At 46.5% G+C, this 22104-nt stretch overlaps 1 protein-coding gene across 1 annotated transcript in view; it reads left to right on the top strand.

Annotated features, from left to right (window-relative positions):
• The first annotated feature begins 15883 nt into the window (after positions 1-15883).
• Positions 15884-22104, top strand: part of LOC147346240 (uncharacterized) — a 244910-nt gene continuing 238689 nt past the window's right edge. Inside the window, exons 1-3 of the mRNA XM_086372367.1 lie at positions 15884-15951; positions 16410-16767; positions 16850-17229. Of these exons, the coding sequence (XP_086228493.1) occupies positions 15884-15951; positions 16410-16767; positions 16850-17229 (806 nt within the window). The remainder of the gene's footprint in view (positions 15952-16409; positions 16768-16849; positions 17230-22104) is intronic.

The following is a 22104-nucleotide window of genomic DNA, read 5'->3' as shown; positions in this document are numbered from 1 at the left end:
GATCCCTGGATCAGGAAGACCCCTTGGAGTAGGAAATGGCACCCCACTCCAGTATTCTTGCCTGGAAGATTCCATGGTTAGAGAAGCCTCGTGGGCTACAGTCCATGGGGCCACAGAGAGTCAGACACGACTGAGTGACTGGGCACATACATGGATCTAATCTTACAGATGTGTATATATTTTGACCCAGTAATTTCATTTCCCACATTTATTCTCAAGAAATAATTAAAAGCAATCCAAAGGGGACCACATCAATGCATGATCATTAAAGTGGCAAAAATTAAAGATAAAGAGAGAATGTTAAAAGCAGCCAGGGAAAGGCAACAAGTCACATACAAGGTTGTCAGTTGATTTTTCAGCAGAAACTCAGCAGGCCAGAAGGGAGTGGCATGATATATTTAAGGTGATTAAGGGGAAAATTCTACAACCAAGAATACTTTACCAGGCAAACCTCTTATTCAGATTTATTGGCGAGATCAAAAGTTTTACAGATAAGCAAGAACTAAAAAGTTCAACACTACCAAGTTAGCTTTACAAGGAGTGTTAAAGAAACTTCTCTAAGTGAAAAATAAAAGGCCACAACTAGAAACATGAAGATTATGAAAAGAAAAATCTTATAGAGAAAGGCAAATATAAAGTAAAGGTAGTAAATCAACCATGTACAAAGCTAGTAGGAACGTTAAAATAAGAAAGTAAAACCATTTGTATCTACAATAAGCAGTTGAGGAATACACAAAACAAAAAGATGCAAAATATGATGTCAAAAACAGAGATCACAAGGAGATAAGAGTTACAATGCAGGTTTGTTAAAATGCATTTGAAACGAAGTGATTAGCAACTTAAAACAATCGCACATGCATACACACATATATATAGATTGCTATGTATAAACTTCATGGTAATCAGAAGCCAAAAATCTATAACACACACACAGAAAAGAAAAAGGAATCAAACACAACACAAAAATAGTCATCAAATCATAAGGGAAGAAACTAAAGAAGAAGAAATGAACAGAAAGGAACTACCAAAGCAATCCCAAAATAATTTATGTCAGTAAGCATATATGTCTCAAAAGTTACTTTAAATGTAAATTGACTCAATACCCCAGTCAAAAGACATATGGTGGCTGAATGAAAACAAGACATATACATATACTACCTAAAAGAAAGTCACTTCAGATTTAGAGACACAAACAGACTGAAAATGAGGGAGTAGGAAGAAGTATTCCATGTAAATGTAAATTTTAAAAAGTTGGAGTAGCAATACTTAAATCAGCTGAAATAGAATTTAAAATTAAGACTATAAGAGACAAAGAAGGACACTGTGTAATGATCAAGGGATCAATTTAAGAAGATATAACAATTCTAAATATATATGGACACAACATAGGACTACTTAGTATATAAGGCAAATATTAATGGATGTAGGAGAGACCAACTGTAACACAATAATAGTAAAGGACTTTAACATTCCACTGAAATCAATGGACAGGTCACCCAAATAGAGAAGCAATAAGGAAAAAGTGGCCTTAAATGACACATTATATCAGATGGATTAATAGATACATAAAGAACGTTCTAGATATATATAGAACATTCCAACCAAAAGTAGCAGAATACACATTTTTATCAAGAACATATGGAACATTCTTAAGGATATGCTAGGCCACAAAACAAGCCTCAATAAATTTGTGAAACCTGAAATCATATTATGCATCCTTTCCAACCACAACACTTATAGAAATCAACTATAATAAAAAAACTGCAAAAAATGCAAACACACGGAGGCTAAACAATATGTTACTAAACAACAGATGGATCACCGAAGACGTCAAAGAGGAAGTAAAAAAATAGCTGGAGACAAATGAAACAAAAACTCAATAGTGTGAATCTATGCGACCTAGCAAAAGCAGTGTAAGAGGGAAATTTATAGTGATACAAGCTTACCTCAGGAAATAAGATAAATCTGAAATAAACAACCTAACTTTATAGCTAAAGAATGTAGGAAAAGCAGAACAAACAATATCCAAAGTTAGTAGAAGGACATAAATCACAAAAATCAGGGCAGAAATAAATGGATTAGAGACTAAAAAAGGAAAAAGAAAAAAAACTATCAATGAAACTAAGAGCTGGTTCTTAGAAAAGATAAAAAAGAGTGATAAATCTTTAGCCAGACTCATAAAGAAAAAAAGAGAAAGGGCCCAAATCACAACAAACTGAGGAAGATTCTTAAAGAGATGGGAATACCAGACCACCTTACCTTCCTCCTGAGAAATCTGTGTGTAGGTCAAGAAGCAACAGGTAGAACAGGACATGAAACAACAGACTGGTTCCAAATCGGGAAAGGAGTACACCAAGGCTGTATATTATCCGCCTGCTTGTTTAACTTCTATGCAGAGTACATCATGTGAAATGCCAGGCTGGATGAAGCACAAGCTGGAATCAAGATTGCTGGGAGAAATATCAATAACCTCAGATAGGCAGATGACACCACCCTTATGGCAGAAAGCAAAGAAATAAAGAGCCTCTTAAGAGGAGAGTGAATAAGTTGGCTTAAAACTCAACATTCAGAAAACTAAGATCATGGCATCTGGTCCCATCACTTCATGGAAAATAGATGGGGAAACAATGGAAACAGTGAGAGACTTTATATTTTGGGGCTCCAAAATCACTACAGATGGTGACTGCAGCCATGAAATTAAAAGACGCTTGATCCTTGGAAGAAAAGCTTTGATCAACCTAGATAGCATATTAAAAAGCAGAGACATTACTTTGCCAACAAAGGTCTGTCTAGTCCAAGCTATGGTTTTTCCAGTAGTCATGTATGGATGTGAGAGTTGGACTATAAAGAAAGCTGAGTGCCGAAGAATTGATGCTTTTGAACTGTGGTGTTGGAGAAGACTCTTTGAGAGTCCCTTGGACTGTGAGGAGATCCAACCAGTCCATCCTAAAGGAAATCAATCCTGAATATTCATTGGAAGGACTGATGCTGAAGCTGATGCTCCAATACTTTGGCCACCTGATGGGAAGAACTGACTCATTGGAAATGACCTTGATGCTGGGAAAGATTGAAGGCAGGAGGAGAAGGGGACAACAGAGGATAAATGATTGGATGGTATCACCAACTCGATGGACATGAGTTTGAACAAGCTCTGGGAGTTGGTAATGGACAGGGAAGCCTGGCATGCTGCAGTCCATGGGGTCACAAAGAGTTGGACACGGCTGAGTGACTAAACTGAACTCAGAAATGAAAAAAAAGAGAGAAGTTACAACTGAAATCATACAAATGCAGCAAATCATATGAAATTACTACAAACAACAATATGCCAATAAAATGAACAACCTAGTAGAAATGGACAAATACCTAGAAATGTGCGATCATCCAAGACTGAATCAGGAAAAAACAAAATATGAACAGATCAATTATCAGTTAAAAAAAAATTGAACCAGCACTTAACCAAGAAACCAAAGTCCAGGACCAGATGACTTATCAGGTGAATTCTATTAAATATTTAGAGAATAGTTAACACCTATCTTTCTCAAAGTATTTCAAAAAATTGCAGAGGAAAGAGTATTTTCAGACTCATTCTGTGAGTCCAGCATCACCCTAATACCAAACCAAACAAAGATATCACACAAAAAAGAAAACTACAGGCCAATATCAGTGATGAGCATAGATTAAAAAAAATTCTCAAAAAATATATCAGGAAACCAAATCCAGTAATACATAAAAAAGGTCATGATCAAAAGGATTGAACTTAGGGATGCAAGAATGGTTCAATATCTACAAATCAAAATGTGATACATCAAATTAACAAACTGAAGAATAAAGTCATATGATTATTTCAACAGAGGTAGAGAAAGCCTTTGACAAAATTCAACATTTATTTACTATAAAACCCCTCCGGAAAGCAGGCATAGATGGAACATACCTCAATATAATAAAGACCATATAATAAAGTATGGTAAGCCCTGTTGACATCAGAGTCAGTAGTGAAAAGCCAAAAAGTGTTTCCTCAAAGATCAAGAACAAGACAAGGATGCCCACTCTCACCACTTTTATTTAACATAGCATTGGGAGTTCTAGCCGCAGGAATCACATAAGAAAAAGAAATAAAAGGAATCCACACTGGAAAGGAAATATTAAAATCGACACTATCTACAAATGTTGTGTTGCGTTGCATGCCCAGTCATGTCTGACTCTTTGTGACCCCATGGACTGTAGCCCACCAGGCTCCTCTGTCCATGAAATTTTCTAGGCAAGAATACTGGAGTGGGTTGCCATTTCCTACACCAGGGAATCTTTCTGACCCAGGGATCAAACCCACTTCTCTTAGGTCTCCTGAATTGGCAGGCAGGTTCTTTACCACTGTGCCACCTGAGAAGATCCTCCTCCAGGGCATCTTCCTGACCCAGAGTTCAGGAAAAGTGGACAGCTACATGTAAAAGAATGAAATTATAATGTTATCTAATACCATATACACAAAATTTCAAAATGGATTAAAGACCTAAATATAAAACTGGATACTATAAAACTCCTAGAACAAAACATGAGTAGAACACTATTTGACCGAAATTGTAGCAATATTTATTTGGATCTATCTCCTGAAGCAAAGGAAATAAAAGTGAAAATAAACAAATGGGACCAAGTTAAACTTGAAACCTTTGCACAGTTGAGGAAACTATTGACAATATGAAAAGACAACCTACTGAGTGGAAGAAGAATTTGCAAATGATATGACCACTAAGGGCTTAATACCCCAGATATACAAACAGCTCACACTCAATCTCAAAAACACAGAGCCTGACTTAAAAACAGGCAGAGGGACTGAACAGATATTTTTCCAAAGAAAACATATAGATGATCCACAGGCACATGAAAATATGCTGAACTTTGCTAATCATCAGATACATGCAAGTTAAAACCACAGTGAGCTCTCGCCTCATACCTGTGAGAATGGTCATCCTCAAAAAGACCACAAATGTTGTTGGCAAGGATGTTGTGAAAGGGAACCCCTTATATACTGTTTTGGGGAATGTAAATTGGTGCAGCCAGTATGAGCCATCAGTTCCACTCCTGGGTGTGTGTGTGTGTATGTATATATATGCAAGAGAATGAAAAAACTAACTTGAAAAGATGAATGCATCTCAAAATTTACAGCAGTCTGATTTACAATAGCCAAGATATGGAAGTAACCTAAATACCAACAGATGAATGAATAAAGAACATGTGGTTTACACACACACACGCACACACACACACACACTCACACACACAGTGGAGAACTACTCAACCATAAAAAAGAATGAGATTTTGCCATTTGCAACAGCATGACTGGACCTGGAGGATATTATGCTTAGTGAAACAAGTCAGTCATAGGAAGACAAATACTGTAGGTTATTACTTATGTCTGGAATCTAAAAAATGAGATAAACTAGTAAACAGAACAAATAAGAAAGAGACTTACAGATATAAACTAGTGGTTACCAGTGGAGACAGGGAAGGGAGGAAGGGCAAGGTAGGGGTTAGGGGTTTAATAGGTACAAACTACTACTTACAAAAAAAATAAGCTACAAGAATATGTTATTCAACATAGAAATATAGCCAATATTTTATAGCTATAAATGGAGTGTCATTCACAAAATCACTAAGTTGTACACTTAAAACTTAATATATTTTTTAAAATTTCTTGTATTTAAAAAAAATTAATTCATTAAACTTTTTGGCTGTGCTGGGCATTGGTTGCCATGTGTGGGCTTTCTCTAGATGCACTGAGTGGGGCCTGCTCTCTAGTTACAATGTGTCGGCTTCTCACCCAGGTGGCATCTCTTGTTGGCAGCAAGAGCTCTAGGGTGCACGGGCTTCAGTAGTTGCAGTTTGAGGGCGCTGGAGAGCAGGCTCAGCAGTTGTGGAGCACAGGCTTAGTCGCCTCGTGGCATGTGGAATCTTCCTGGACCAGGGATCGAACCAATTTTCCCTGCATTGGCAGGCAGATTCTTAACCACTGGACCACCTGAGAAGTCCAAAACTAATATAATATTGTTAATCAACTATACCTCAATTTTAGAAAGTAATAAGTAAGGATATGCACAAAGGTGAAGCTCTGAGGATGTTCACTGTAGGGTTGCTTGTAATAGTAAAAGCTGACAAATTAAAACAGACAATTTTTAATCATAAAAGTATGGACTAAATGAATATGTGTTGATTTCAATAAAGGCAATAAATATTGCCAAACAAAAAATCAATTTATAAATAATATGTGTAATATGAACTCACTTGTATGAAACATATAACACACACACACAGAACACTGAAATGCACCTGAATAAAATCAGTCCCAGCCTTTGATCAGAAAACACATTTTTTTTCACCTAGAAAAACATCTATTTCTGCTTTATTGACTATGCCAAAGCCTTTGACTGTGTGGATCACAATAAACTGTGGAAAATTCTGAAAGAGATGGGCATACCAGACCACCTGACCGGCCTCTTGAGAAATCTGTATGCAGGTCAGAAAGGAACAGTTAGAACTGGACATGGAACAACAGACTGTTTCCAAATAGGAAAAGGAGTACGTCAAGGCTGTATATTATCACCCTGCTTATTTAACTTATATTCAGAGTACATCATGAGAAACGCTGGACTGGAAGAAACACAAGCTGGAATCAAGATTGCCGGGAGAAATATCAATAACCTCAGATATGCTGATGACACCACCCTTATGGCAGAAAGTGAAGAGGAACTAAAAAGCTTCTTGATGAAAGTGAAAGTGGAGAGTGAAAAAGTTGGCTTAAAGCTCAACATTCAGAAAACGAAGATCATGGCATCCGGTCCCACCACTTCATGGGAAATAGATGGGGAAACAGTGGAAACAGTGTCAGACTTTATTTTTTTGGACTCCAAAATCACTGCAGATGGTGACTGCAGCCATGAAATTAAAAGACGCTTACTCCTTGGAAGGAAAGTTATGACCAACCTAGATAGCATATTCAAAAGCAGAGACATTACTTTGCCAACAAAGGTCTGTCTCGTCAAGGCTATGGTTTTTCCTGTGATCATGTATGGATGTGAGAGTTGGACTGTGAAGAAGGCTGAGCGCTAAAGAATTGATGCTTTTGAACTGTGGTGTTGGAGAAGCCTCTTGAGAGTCCCTTGGACTGCAAGGAGATCCAACCAGTCCATTCTGAAGGAGATCAGCCCTGGGATTTCTTTGGAGGGAATGATGCTGAAGCTGAAACTCCAGTACTTTGGCCACGTCATGCGAAGAGTTGACTCTTTGGAAAAGACTCTGATGCTGGGAGGGATTGGGAGCGGGAGGAGAAGGGGATGACAGAGGATGAGATGGCTGGATGGCATCACTGACTCGATGGACATGGGTCTGGGTGAGCTCCAGGAGTTGGTGATGGACAGGGAGGCCTGGTGTGCTGCAGTTCATGGGGTCGCAAAGAGTCGGACATGACTGAGCGACTGAACTGAACTGAACTGAATACTAAAGAAAGGCAAGACATTTAATTGAGGTACTGTAGTGGGGAACAGGGAATTCAGTACAGAGCTGAGCTTAACTCCAAGTACAGCAGAGAGCTGGGGATGTTGACATGGGGTCAGTGGGTGGGAAATGACTAATAGTAACTAGATTACATATTAAGAGTAAGAGCATTCTTGCTAAACTGGCCTAATGGGCTTCTTGTTAAAGGCAGACCAAGGACTTAGATATCAAGGATGGGAGATGAAGAACTTGATTAGATAGCAAGGATGATCAGATATCAAGGCTTAGCAGGATTCTTGGCTAAAACTGGACTCAGTGGACCAGGGTCAAGGCTTAATTGAGAAGAGGCTCAGAGGAGCCCGACTAAAATTTGGTCAAGGAGGGAGTCCTTGCAGGCCCACACGAATGAGATCCTGTTCCATCCTTGAGCTTGAGAAGGCCCTGGGGTTTGGAGTGTCTTCACTGAGATTGTCAGAATTCCTTCCTGGGCCTGGGATCAGCTAGGCACATTGCCCCCAGCCCAGCCCAGAACCTGTGAGTGCTCTAGACCCTGTGTCTCCCCTTCGAGCACATTCTGACGCTTCTGTCCCGGCGTGGGAAGGGCTCCAGGACTTATGTCTGGAGTCATCCCTGCTAGGCCCAGACTGGTTCTGGGAGGGTGGCCTGATGATGGATAGCTACTCCTGACCACTGTAGTATTTGTTTGTGGATTCATGTGAGACTGGGCCACCCAAAAGGTGCAGACATGATGATTTGGGGTGACCCTTATGGATACAGGAGGAGTTTGGGGCCCTGGGTAACTGATGGTCCACTGCTGACCATTAGGCTTGAGCCATGTGTACGGGTTGGTGCACAGCTCTCATGTAATCAGGCCATGGTGCTGCTGCTGATCTATACACCAAAGGGTTGCAGGTCTGGTGGCAGGCATCCTTCACCCCAGACGTCCCTCCCCTGGCACGCAGTCCAGTCACCCTGCACCTGCAGTAGGGTCTGTGCCATGGGTCAGCCCATCCTCCAGCAGTGGCACTGGCCATTTCCTCTGATGGCTTTTGAGACCACATTTTTACAATGCCTATGGGCTTTTCTCATCAATGTCCTCTCTTACCTCCAGCTGATGTGGTGATGTCACATCTTTTCAGGATGGTATGAAAACATGCTGGACATGGGTTGAACATTTCTTGCATAACTATTCCTCACTTCTCGCCCCACACACAGGCTCCTCACGTATCCTTCCCACTGGGATCAATCTTTAGAAAGCAGGACATGTTTGTTTCCTAGGACTGTTGTGACAAAATTATCATAAACCTAGTGTTTTATTCACATACAGTTCTGGACTCCAGAGCCTTGAAATCAAGGTGTCAGGAGGTTTGGTTCCTCCTGGAGACACTGAGAGTCTGATCTGTGCTTCTCTCTCAGCTTCTGGGTTGCCAGCAATCTTTGCTGTTCCTTGGTTTACAGATGGCTTGTTCCAATCTCTGCCTCCGTCTTCACATGGCGTTATCCTCTGTGTGTCTGTGTCTCCAAATTTCCCTTTCCTTATAAGAATACCCTTTACCAGATTTTGGGGGCTTCCCTGGTAGCTCAGACAGTAAAGCGTCTGCCTGCAATGTGGGAGAACTGGGTTCAATCCCTGGGTTGGGAAGATCCCCTGGAGAAGGAAATGGAAACCCATTCCAGTACTCTTGCCTGGAAAATTCCATGGATGGAGGAGCCTGGTAGGCTACAGTCCATGGGATCGTAAAGAGTTGGACACAACTGAGCAACTTCACTTCACTTTACCAGATTTAGGGCCCACCCTAATCCCATGTGACCTTACCATAACTTGATTCCACCTGTAAAAGCCTTATTTCTAAATCAGGTCACAGTCACAGAATCCCACTTCTGACAACACGGAATTGGGGCTTCCTGTGTAGCTCAGTTGGTAAAGCATCTGCCTGCAATGCAGGAGGCCTGGGTTCAATTCCTGGGTCATGAAGATCCTCTGGAGAAGGAAATGGCAACCCACTCCAGTATTCTTGCCTGGAGAATCCCATGGACAGAGGAGCCTGGTGGGCTACAGTTCATGGGATCGCAAGAGTCAGACATGACTTAGCACTATCTTTCTTTCTTTTTCACAGGTTCCAGGTGGTCTGAATTATAAGAGGACACTATTCAACCCAGTGTATGGGGATCTAGTCAATATTGAAAGAGGTCACATTCTAGGAATGCAGTGATTATAACCTAAAAACTTTAAGAGAAAACAATGGGTGGAAGATGTGTTGTTTCATGTTTATACTGCTGCTGCTATTAAGTCGCTTCAGTCGTGTCCGACTCTGTGCAACCCCATAGACGGCAGCCCACCAGGCTCCACTGTCCACAGGATTCTCTAGGCAAGAATACTGGAGTGGGTTGCCATTTCCTTCTCCAATGTTTATACTATGTAATCCCAAATGGTAAACTTAGCATGATCTGGAAATGAATGATGGCTCATATTTTCCAGCATAGGCTGGGTAAGAGGTCCTCATCAACAAAGCACAGAAATAACTTTTGAGAGTAGTTGGAATCCAGTATTCACAGACCGCAGGGTGAATGATGCAAAGTCACGAGTCAGTGGTGTAGCGGAACTGCAGAGGCAAGAACAGCTATGGCCTTCAATACAAATAGTTCTGAGGAGCCCAGTGTCCTGAGTAACTATGTGTTGTTACATTTTCTCAAAGTGGGAGATAGATAGGAAATTAACTGAAAACGGTGCATTTGGCAATAGTGGACAGGAAAGAAATGAAAAAGTGGTTTTGGGATGTGAACAGGAAGAGGTGGTAGTTGGACATTATGCAGAACCTTTATATGCACCAATGAGACAATAAATAAATACCTCTTCTTTATCCATTATAATAAATCTCCATCATTAAATCACTATACTTCATGTGGGCCATGAATTTTGTAATGCATTTTTAAAATAAAATTGTTTATGTAGACAGGCCATGGACTGGAAAAGGTCAGCTTTCATTCCAATCCCAAAGAAGGGCAAAGCCAAATAAAATTCAAATTACCGCACAGTTTTGCTCATTTCAGATGCCAGCAAGGTAATGCTCAAAATCCTTCAAGCTAGGCTTCAGTAGTACCTGAATCAGGAACTCCCAGATGTACAAGCTAGATTTTAAAAAGGCAGAAGAACCAGAGGTCAAATGGCCAACATTTGTTGGATCAGAGAAAAAGCAAGGGAATTCCAGAAAAACATCTACTTCTGCTTCGTTGAAGACGCTTAGAGCCTTTGACTGTGTGGATGACAGCAAACCATGGCAAATTCTTAAAGAGATGGGAATACCAGACCACCTTATCTGCCTCCTGAGAAACTGATATGCAGGTCAAGAAGCAACAGTTAGAACTGGACATGGAACAATGGACTGGTTCAGAATTGGTAAAGGATTATGACAAGGCTGTGTATTGTCACCCTGCTTATTTAACTTAGAGAGAGTACACCATGTGAAATGCCAGGTTGGATGAAGCACAAGCTGGAATCAAGATTACCAGGAGAAATATCAACAACCTAGGTTACTTCCACGCAATATCTAGATTGCTTCCATGTCCTAACTGTTGTAAGTAGTGCTGCAATGAACATTGGGGCACATGTGTCTTTTTCAATTATGTTTCCTCAGGGTATATGCCCAGTAGTGGGATTGCTGGGTCATATAGTAATTTTATTTCTAGTTTTTAAAGGAATCTCCATACTGTTCTCCATAGTGGCTGTGTCAGCTTACATTCCCACCAACAGTGCAAGAGGGTTCCCTTTTCTCCACATCCTCTCTGATGGTAATTCTTTTTGTTATTTTTGTTACTTTTCTGAAAATCTGAAATGATCTCAAAATCAAAAATTAAAAAGAGAGAAAGTGTGTATGTGAATCTAAAGGGACTGAATCAAATGCCACCCTCTCCAGGAAGTTCCTCTCAAACAAGATTGCATCTCGTCCCACCTATCTTCTGGTAAAATAGACTATTTGGTGATGATTTAGTCTCTGTGTCCAACACTTGTGACCCGATGGACTAGCCTGCCAGGCTTCTCTGTCCATGGGATTCTCCAGGCAAGAATACTGGAGTGGGTTGCCATTTCCTTCTCCAGGGGATCTTCCTGACCCAGGAATCGAACCCAGGCCTCCTGCACTGCAGGCAGATTCTTTACCAATTGTTTCCTTGCAATTCTCTTTAGCCCGATTTCCTTACAGGCTCTTTCCTCTTTCTTCTCTAGAGGCAGCACCACAGAATAAGTTGCTGATTGGATTCCTGAACTTACAAACCTGGGTTCCAGAGTTGCCTTTGCCACTTCCCAGCTTCGGAACCTTGCTCATTACCATTGCTATTGATTTCAGACTTCTCATCTATGGTGGGTGTGTGTGCTCAGTCGTGTCTGATTCTTTGCGACCCTTTGGACTATAGCCCACCAGGCTGCTCTGTCCATGGGATTTTCCAGCAAGAATTCTGGAGTGGGCTGCCATTTCCTCCACCAGGGGATCTTCCCAACCCAGGGATTGGACCCATGTTTCCTGTGTCTCCTGCACTGCAGGCAGATTCTTTACCACTGAGCCACTGGGGAAGCCGCTCATCTATAAATGGTCATAACAAAATGCATCACACAGAGTTGTCCTGAGGAACACATAACAATACAAGGAGCTCTATAAATGTTAATTCCTCCCTTTTCTTTTCTCTTGAATCGGCCTCTTAACCACCCTTGGGACACAGATAAATCAGTACAGTACAGTTCAGTTCAGTCCAGTCACTCTGTTGTGTCCAACTCTTTGCGACCCCATGGACTGCAGCATGCCAGGCCTCCCTGTCCATCACCAACTCCCGGAGTTTACCCAAACTCATGTCCATTGAGTCGGTGATTCCATCCAGCCATCTCATGCTCTGTCATCCCCTTCTCCTCCTGCTTTCAATCTTTCCTAGCATCAGGGACTTTTCCAATGAGTCAGCTCTTCTCATCAGGTGGCCAAAGTACTGGAGTTTCAGCTTCAGCATCAGTCCTTCCAATGAATACTCATAACTGATCTCCTTCAGAATGGACTGGTTGGATCTCCTTGCAGTCCAAGGGACTCTCAAGAGTCTTCTCCAACACCACAGTTCAAAAGCATCAATTCTTTGGTGCTCAGCTTTCTTTATAGTCCAACTCTCACATCCATACATGACTACTGGAAAAACCATAGCCTTGACTAGATGGACCTTTGTTGGCAAAGTAATGTCTCTGCTTTTGAATATGCTGTCTAGGTTGGTCATCACTTTTCTTCCAAGGAGTAAGCATCTTTTAATTTCATGGCTGCAGTCACCATCTGCAGTGATTTTGGAGCCCAACAAAATAAAGTCTGCCACTGTTTCCACTGTTTCCCATCTATTTGCCATGAAGTGACAGAACCAGATGCCGTGGTCTTTGTTTTCTGAATTTTGAGTTTTAAGCCAACTTCTTCACTCTCCTCTTTCACTTTCATCAAGGGGCTCCTTAGTTCTTCTTTGTTTTCTGCCATAAGGGTGGTGTAATCTGCATATCTGAGGTTATTGATATTTCTCCCGGCAATCCTGATTCCAGCTTGTGCATCATCCAGCCTGGCATTTCTCATGATGTACTCTGCATAGAAGTTAAATAAACAGGGTGACAATATACAGCCTTGACGTACTCCTTTTCCTATTTGGAACCAGTTTGTTGTTCCATGTCCAGTTCCAACTGTTGCTTCCTGACCTGCATACAGATTTCTCAAGAGGCAGGTCAGATGGTCTGGTATTCCCATCTCTTTCAGAATTTTCCACAGTTTATTGTGACCCACACAGTCAAAGGCTTTGGCATAGTCAATAAAGCAGAAATAGATGTTTTTCTGGAACTGTCTTGCTTTTTTGATGATCCAGTGGATGTTGGCAATTTGATCTCTGGTTCCTCTGCCTTTTCTAAGTCCAGCTTGAACATTTGGAAGTTCATGGTTAACATACTGTTGAAGCCTGGCTTGGAGAATTTTGAGCATTACTTTACTAGCGTATGAGATGAGTGCAATTGTGCGGTAGTTTGAGCATTCTTTGGCATTGCCTTTCTTAGGGATGGGAATGAAAACTGACTTTTCCAGTCCTGTGGCCACTGCTGAATTTTCCAAATTTGCTGGCATATTGAGTGCAGCACTTTCACAGCAACATCTTTTAGGATTTGAACACACAGATAGCACAGATAAATATATGAACCCAATTCTCAGATAATTTCTGAAAAAATTTATTCCAATAATAATATTGATGGTTTACTCTGTATTCCTCAGTGCTTGATCCACAATAACCCCTTAAGGAATGTCATTCATGAGGTTACACTTGCCCACACCTTTTCTCACCTGGTCATTCTAATGTCCCTAAGGTGAAGAAGAGTTCCTACTCGTATCTCTGTTCTACATATTTGGAAATGGATGCACTGAGGAATTGAATAAGTTGCTTTTCTAGGTTACATGGCCGATAAAGAGAAGAGTCTGGCATGAGCCAGTAAAGCCTGTTATGTATGGCAAAACTGACAGTTGCACTTCTGTACAGACAAGTAAGTCGCAAATGCGTCTCCAGTGTACTTGATTTCCGTCTATGCATGTTACCCTGCTTACTCCACCATTCTGAAACGACTTTGTGTGTTCATTCATCTTTTAATGAGCACCTATCAGCAAAGTGTACGGAGGATACCAAGCTGGTTAAGGAGCTTGAAGTCTTGTTGGGGAAAAGACAACTGAATAAAAATTGTGAATGCAGTGTAATAGCTGCTGCTAAGTCACTTCAGTTGTGTCTGACTCTGCGAACCCATAGACGGCAGCCCACCAGGCTCCCCCATCCCTGGGATTCTCCAGGCAAGAGCACTAGAGTGGGTTGCCATCTCCTTCTCCAATGCATGAAAGAGAAAAGTGAAAGTGAAGTTGCTCAGTCGTGTCCGACTCTCTGCGACCCCACGGACTGCAGCCTACCAGGCTCCTCCGTCCATGGGATTTTCCAGGCAAGAGTACTGGAGTGGCGTGCCATTGCCTTCTCCAGTGTAATAGCTGCTGTCTTTAAAAATATTCTGAAATATCACTAATGTAGACCAGTCCCATCCTGATTGCTCTTAAATTTATAAAATGTTTGCCCGTGGTGATTAGGTTCAGAAGCCCTGTAGCTCACTGTCCAGAACATGGACCCTTCTTCCATAGCTCATGACACGAAAAGCCATTCAGTGATCCCCATCTGGACATCTGCTCTGAGCCAGCTGTACCCAGAGAAGGGAGGAGAACCTTTCTGATTTAGAGGCATTTCTAATTTAGTAACCACATCCCTCTTGTTCTTAAACAAAACACCCCTTTCACTGCCATGGCTGCCCTCATCCCCTGGACTGCATTCCTATCGTCTGTAGGTGTCTCACAGGGCTCACATCTCCCAGGTACATCCTAAACGCACCCCCATGCTTCTGGCTTAAGCTTGACCATATCAGCTGGGTCAATACTCTTCCAAATGGCTGAAGACCCTTTAATGAAAGGAAGTGAGGCAGACAACCTAATTTAGCAGGGAGACAGACAACCTAATTTGGGAGGGCAAGGGCTCCCAGGACTGCTTACAGCGAGGATGTTATTTTGCTTTAGCTACTTGGAAGTCTGACATCCTGCATCTAAAATTCTTAGTTTCCACGACAGACTTCTTTAGATTTCTTCAAACTGCCTTTGAACAGTTTGGATAAGCTGGTTGTTCAAACTGTCAAATGAATGACATTTTCTTATTAGGAAAAGACAGGCCCCTGGCCAGTGTAGGCTGTACACAGCCCTACACATCAGCTCTTCCTTTCATGTTTGTGCATAGCTTTCCGCTGTCACATCCCATTCCTGAGCCTTTCCCCTTGTTTTCATTACACCAAAGTGGTACCACGCAATGTGCATTTATTACACAAATGAATGAAACGAGGACAATTCCTTGTGAGCAACACTGGTAAGAAGCGCCAAGCAAAAGGTTCATACATTTATTTTCATGAATTCTGTGAAGGATGTCATCAAGTATCTTCAATAAATAGTCAGACGCTCCGCAGACAGCAGGAGTTTGATGGTCCGCTCATTCTTCTATGGATAGGATGAAAACAGGAGGGCGGGATATTCTTTCTCGTCTCTCTTGGGCGCCGAGCACGGCTCAGGAAAGCGCAGCTCCTCAAAGACTTTGAGGACCGATAACTTCGCCGCCCCTGAAGGAGGAGGTCCGGAGAGGATCGGTTGACTTCCGAGGGTACAGTTGCAGACGTCCCGCCTGCCAAAGCGGGCAGGGGTTTCTATGTCACCCGGGAGTGCAGAAGGCGGGGTGGTAAAAAGGCAGAGCGTCCGTGTACCCCGGCCTGCGAATGGCCAGAAGGTCTGCTCGAGTCGCCACGCCGTCGCTCCGGGACCAAGGCCCCCTCCTCTGCTCTCGGATGGGCCCTTCGCGCTGTCCATCACCGCTTGCCGCCGCGCTGCGCTTAGCACCCAGACTCTCCGGCTGGTACCCTATCCGCGGAGGCGGGGCTTGGAGGGGCGGGGGTGGAGCCAAGTCCTCCCAGGGCCCGCCTCTTGGCTGCGAAGCCGGCTGATTGGATGCTTCGGAAGGCCCGCCCCCCAGGCGGTCCAGGGGAGGGACCCGCAGCCCGAGGCCGGTCCCAGGCCAGCGCGGTGCCGCGTGCGGGGTACACTGGCTGGCGAGGGGTGGTGGTGGTGTGCTCTCCACGCCCGAGCGCCTTCTAGGGCGGGGAGGCCCGCAGGGATTTGGGAGCTCTGGAGAGCTGCGCGCCTGTGGTTTCTCGTTGTCGGAGAGGTGTCTTTCTGAGCTCTCTGGAATTCGGAGAGCATTAGGGAAACTTCAAGCCCCCCACGCCTTGCTCCCTAAGACTTTCGGTTGGAAAAGCAGCTGCTGAGTTCTTTTATTTCCTCCCCCACCCCCACAATCGGACTCTGTAAAAATAGCCGTGCTCCGGGGCCACCGAGCCAAGCTCCGCCGCCCCGCTGTCCCGGGCCGGGTGTGGACCTAAAAATACCCGGCGGCCTGGAGCCTGTGCTCCGGGTGCGGGAGGGTCCGGCCGGGCCGCAGAGGGCGTCTGGAGACCGGAGAAACGGCGGACGCCTGGCCCCTCGCCTCGGCCGGGGCTGTCCCTTTAAATCCTGGAGGAGGCAAAGAGAAAAAAAGGAAAGAAAGAGAAAAGACGAGGAGCCCCAAGCTGAGGGTGGCTCTGCCCGGCCCCCCATTCCGCCCCCCGCGCCGCGTCCTGACTGCCGCCCGCCGCCCCTGCGGGTCCTGGGCGCCCCGCCCGCCGCCACAGTTACTGTCAAAATAGAAATTAATTGGAGCCGAGGAGGAGGTTGGGACGCAGCAAGTGCATGTGTGGCAGGGCGGGGAGGGGGCGTAGGGGAGGGAGCGGGAGCCGGCGAGGGGCAACCGCAGACATCCGGGCCCTTTAGCCCAGTGCGCACCCCGAGCCGGTGGCGCGGGCAGCGCGGGCGCGGGGCGCGGGGCGCGGGGCGCGGAGCTGACAGCCGCGGAGACGCGGGAGGCGGGGCGCCGGGAGGGCGGAGGCGCGGCGCGGGGAGGGAGGAGCTGCCGCGCGCCCGCCACAGCCGCTCGGCTCCACACCGCGGGCGCAGCCCGGCCACGAGTCTCTGACAGCCCCGCGGCCCGCGCTGCTTCGGCGCGCAGGGACAGACGGACCGCAGCTGCGGCGAAGGAGGACGCGAGGACCGCGGCCCGGCGCCAAGTGCGGGAGGCGCGCAGGTCGGGCGGCGCGCAGAGGTGAGTGGCTTCGCGTGCCGAGCTGAGGCATCGCCTGCGAGGGTCGCGATCTTCCCCGCACCTCGCTTGTGCCGAGGCGGGTCGGGGGGTCGCGGGGCTCCCAGAGGGGTGGCTTTACATCGCTGGCGCCGGGGAGTCATCTCCCGAGCTGTTGCTAGGAGGCCGGCGGTCCGCGCACCCTGGGGCGCTGGCGGGGGCAGGGGCGTCCCCGGCGCGGCGGGCAGGAGGCGGGGGGTTGCGGTGGCTATTCAGGGGCTCCGTGCGGCAGCCATGCAACGGGAGGAGGCGGGAGGAGGTGGGGGGGGAGGGAGGAGGGGAGAGCCAGCGGAGAGCGAGCCAGAGAGCGGGCGCCGCGCCTCCTGGCTGGCACCGCGGCCCGGAGCGAAGTGGCGCGCGGGGCTGGAAGGGAACTTCTGCGGGCGCATGCCTTCCCGAGCTCGGCGGCGCCTTCGGGCCCGGGCGGGGCGGGCCTGTCGACAGCCACAGGTGGTTTCTGCCAAAAGTTTTACCGCACTTCTGCCGGGAAGGCGCGGGGACGTTTTGGATAGTGGCGGTTTCCTGAGACTCTGGCGCTCGCACTGAGCTCTTACCTTGAAGATTAGGAAGGGACTGGGAAACCTGGGACCCCGCATCTCGCGATGCGCCGCCAGGACTTCCTAGAGATGCCTGCTCGAGGTGATGTCTTTGCAGGACCCTGAAACCCATGCTGCTGTCCAGTTGGGAAGTTGCGCGAAATGGGCGCACGCAACGATTCCTCCGCGTCTGGGAAAAGTTAAGCGAGGGCCAGCCCGGTATCTGTTGCCCGCAGAGGTCAACCCAAAGTCTCTTCTTAGAGACGCACAAAGGAACCCGGCACGCCTTCGCTCCTGGTCTGGGTCATCTCCTGCTCCTTTGAGAGCTAACCGTCTTCCGGCCGCTGTGTTGCTTTGTTATTAGGGCTGCTTCTCTGATTTCGTTAGGAAGAGTGCCAGGAGGAACCCAAGAAAAGCGGAGCGGCAACAACTCTCATTTCCTTTGAATCCAGCCGCGGTGGCTGGTGTGGAGGGTCCAGGACCGAGGGGAAGCAGGAATTGGTGGCGTGTACTGCCTGCCGAGGGAGCCTCGCTGGGCTGGGGTTTCTGGGGCCTCTGGGACGGAAAGAGGGATGACAGTGGGAAGGGAAGACCCTCAGAAGAGGAAGCTGTGCCTTGGTCGGCTCTGGGAGAGAGGCTCCTCAAGAAGTCCAGTGGTTTGGCCCTGTTCCTCATTGGCCAGGTTGATGAATCCAGGGCAGCGAGGTTAGCACCACCCGGGTAGGTCCATTCCTGGCCTGAAAGAAATCATTATCCCCAAAGAGTCTGATACCCTGGTGTTGCAAGTCCGTACAGAACTGCATGAGAGTTGGAAACACTCAGTCCTTCATTCTGGCTGGTCCCGTTCCCACTCCCTGTTCCCCCCAGCCCCACCAAGTACCTGAACAGAAAGCACACCCTTTGCTGTAAAGGAAGTCACAGAATTTTGGAGCTGAAAGAGGCCCTAGAAATATTAAGAGCGCTCATTTTTGCAGATGAGCAGACTCAGGCTCAGGGAAGGAGAGTGACCTGCCACAGTGGTTAGAGGCTGGGGGAGGCTAGAAATGACATCAACCTCCCAGAGCAGGGTGGAGAGAGTTCCTTCAGCAAGGCCTTGTAGAGCCTGAGGTCAGAAATGCCACCCCCACACCCCAAGCCCATCATGGGCTCATTATCTGGTACTTTCTATATCCATGTTTGCCAGCTAATTTCCTGGCCCCTGTCCTTGGCTTAAAAAAAAAAAAAAAAATCAGAATTGTCACTGCAGATTTCCAGTCTGACACTATCCCAACTTTCCCTGCTCTCTCCTCACCCCAGATTCCTTAAACTCCTTTTGTAACATAATGTGGCTTGATTAGCCAAGATGAGTTTGCAGCTTGTCTCACTGCGAAGCACCCACTTTCCGTAGGATGCCAGAACTCTGTTTTCCTGGTAATTAGGTTTTACAGATATTTTTGAAAGGGAGCCCAATTCTGGATCAATTACACTTGGACACAAATGCTGTGCTGTTGTGGATACTAAATGAGAAAGATGAGCAATTATCTGGGGGTGTTGGAATAAATGTTGTTATGAGTATTTGACACAGCTATTAAACATCAATGAGTGGGTTTTCAGTAAATGTTTTTTACCCTGTATTTTATTGAGAAAACAAAGTGTCTTAATTAAAAGAACTGCAAGTTGGCCACTTAAATTTAGCCACTTGTTTCTTACCAGTGTGTATGGGTGGGAAGGATTTGACTGGTAAACAGTTAAGAGGACTTTTTTCTCCCCAGACCTAAATATTCTAGGGCCATGCTTATTCTTCAGACTCAAATGTCATGTACAGCCCAGCAGAACCATATTAAATCAAAATAATTCTGGATGTGGTGTGTGTTAATCTGTATTAGTCAGAAATGACTTGTAAGAGAGAATATTTTGTAAGTTTTATGCTTTCAAGGGCATGAAATATCAAGAATTCAAGGCTAATGCAATGTCACTGAGCATAATTCTTCTCTCATAAACAGAAAAGAATCAGTGTCCCCAGAGTTGTGCTTGGGGCTCCTGTAGAGGAAGCCAGGATCTGGTATCTTCATGATCATGCAGTGTTTTAACAGTGCCTTTTCACTTTTACTGCATGCTAACCTCATAGGTGCCTCATCGTTCAGAGTTCAGCTTTTATTCATCTTACAGTGGGGACACTGAGGCAGAGAGAGGGGAGAATGTTATTCCTGTAACTCCATTCACTGCATTAACATACACTGAGGTGCAGCTTGGAGTTTCTAGGCTGACCTGAGTGAAACGAAAAAGTGAAAAGTAAAAGTGTTAGTCAGTTAACCAGGTCCAACTCTTTGTGACCCCATGGACTATAGCCCCCCAGGCTCCTCTGTCCATGGGGTTCTCCAGGCAGGAATACTGGGGTGGGTAGCCTTTCCCTTCTCCAGGGGATCTGGGGTGGGGTAGTCTTTCCCTTCTCCAGGGGATCTTCCCAACCCAGGGATTGAACCCTGGTCTCCCACATTGTGGACAGACTTCCCCAACTGAGCCACCAGGGAAGCCCCTGGTGGTGAAAGACCAGAGTGAAAGAGGCTCCCTGATCACATAGGGAGCTGCTCGCCTCTCTCCAGCCCTGCACTTCCAAAGGGGTGTAGAGGTGTGGCAGGGTTACAGTGATAATTCATAGGCGGCTACTTGCTCCCAAGGGGCCCTGAAGGGCTTGGTTCCCCACCCCCACTGTGGGTGAGCTGATTCCCTCCCTCTTCCAGCAGGCTGTGGGAACTTGGGCGAGGAGGGACCAGCTGGCCGAGGCTGGGGCGGGGGTGTGGGATCTGTGCTGTGGACGGCTGAAGGAGTCCAGGCTATTTATAACCCTCCTCCCCTCCTGGGAGGAAAAGACTCAAGGGTCTGGAACCAGGCTCGGCACTGACTTCTCCCCTGGATGGCTATGCCCACTGGGAGAAAACCTGCCGCCCACTGCCTGGCGGGTGTTGGAGTGACCCCTGACCTGTGTGGAGGGGCCCTGCGGGGCTTCTGGCAGCTTCAGCTGCTCTGCGGGACCTGGGATACAAGCATTTCCTAGAGCTATGGTGTGGCCGCTTTTTCTCAGGCACTGACCCCCTGTTTGCACAAAATGAGGCACATTCCAGAAACCTCGCAGGGCGGAGCTTAAGAACCCGCTCAGGTCGGGGGGTAACTGACTTCTGCAAATAAGGGCAACAATGAGTTTTATGCCGAGAAGATTCTGAAAGCAACAAATTAGACACGGCCCTCTCTGACCATGCGCTGTGGCATTTCTGTGCAGTGCTGACTGAGGGGGTCTGAGTGTTTTCCCTCCTCCCCGACCCCTTCCCCGGACTGGTCCCCAGTGGTCCCCATCCCCTCCCACTCTTCAAGCCAACACCAAACACCTGTGTCTTCAAAGACATGGTACCTGCCACCCCACCAATTACAACTTCATTCCTGAGACTGGGCGTATCTTCTCCCTGGGTCAGTGGAGGGAGGAATGTGCTGGGGGGTGAGCAGAGGAAGCAGGCAGGGCACTGAGCTCGTCTCTCTGTTCAACCTCTTGGAGTGAATGAATCCACCCTTCAGAACCAAGTCAGGCGCTCACAGCAGGTTTTACCAGGAGGCCCACCTGGAGAGGTGGGTGCCGGGCAGCTCCAGCCGACGGTGGTGCCCTGTGAGCCTGGGGCAGCTTTTGGGAGCTGGACTTGTGGTGTTCATCTTCACACCCTCAGTGCCCACCCCAAGGGCTGGGAATGGAAGTGTTTGCTGAACGCATGCCGAGGGCTGGGCATGGTGGACAGGCTTGCTCCTTTGCTGCCATCCGCTGTGCTCCTTGGTGCTGTGAAGGGGGTGTCAGGAGGACCAGGACATGGAAGCAGAGTGTGGGTGAGAAGAGAGGGGGCTCCATAGACATTTTGAGAGCCCTGAGTCAAGCTGATTGGTCCTCCTGGATGATGGGAACCCATTCATCAATTCAACTGACGGCCATGCGGTCCTTCTCTATGGGCTCTCACGGCTCAACCCAGCCTCACGGACACTCATGGAGCCACAGAGGGAGTCTCCTATAGTGGGGCAGGGGGGCCACTCGTGTGCTCCCCTCCTGTGGGTTCTCTGGGGTCTGGCCCCTGCCTTCCTCTCTGACCATCCCGCCACCCTCCCTGTACTCCAGCCACCTAGCTCCTTTTGGCTCCTTCAGCACGCGGAGCTCATGGGTTTCTCTTTGGCTGTTCTCCTTGTCTGCGAGGCCCTTCCTGCAGATCTGCCGATAGCTGGCTTTACCTGTCATTAGATCTCAACTGAAAGAGCCCAGTAATGGATTCTTCATAGCGTCCCATTCTGTCTG

The sequence above is a fragment of the Bos grunniens genome, chromosome 24 (genome assembly GCF_055505025.1).
Source record: "Bos grunniens cultivar Pamir isolate PY7600 chromosome 24, Bosgru_T2T1.0, whole genome shotgun sequence".
Lineage (NCBI taxonomy): Eukaryota > Metazoa > Chordata > Mammalia > Artiodactyla > Bovidae > Bos > Bos grunniens.
Note: the sequence above shows the minus strand (reverse complement) of the source record. Positions and strands in the feature narration are given on the sequence as shown.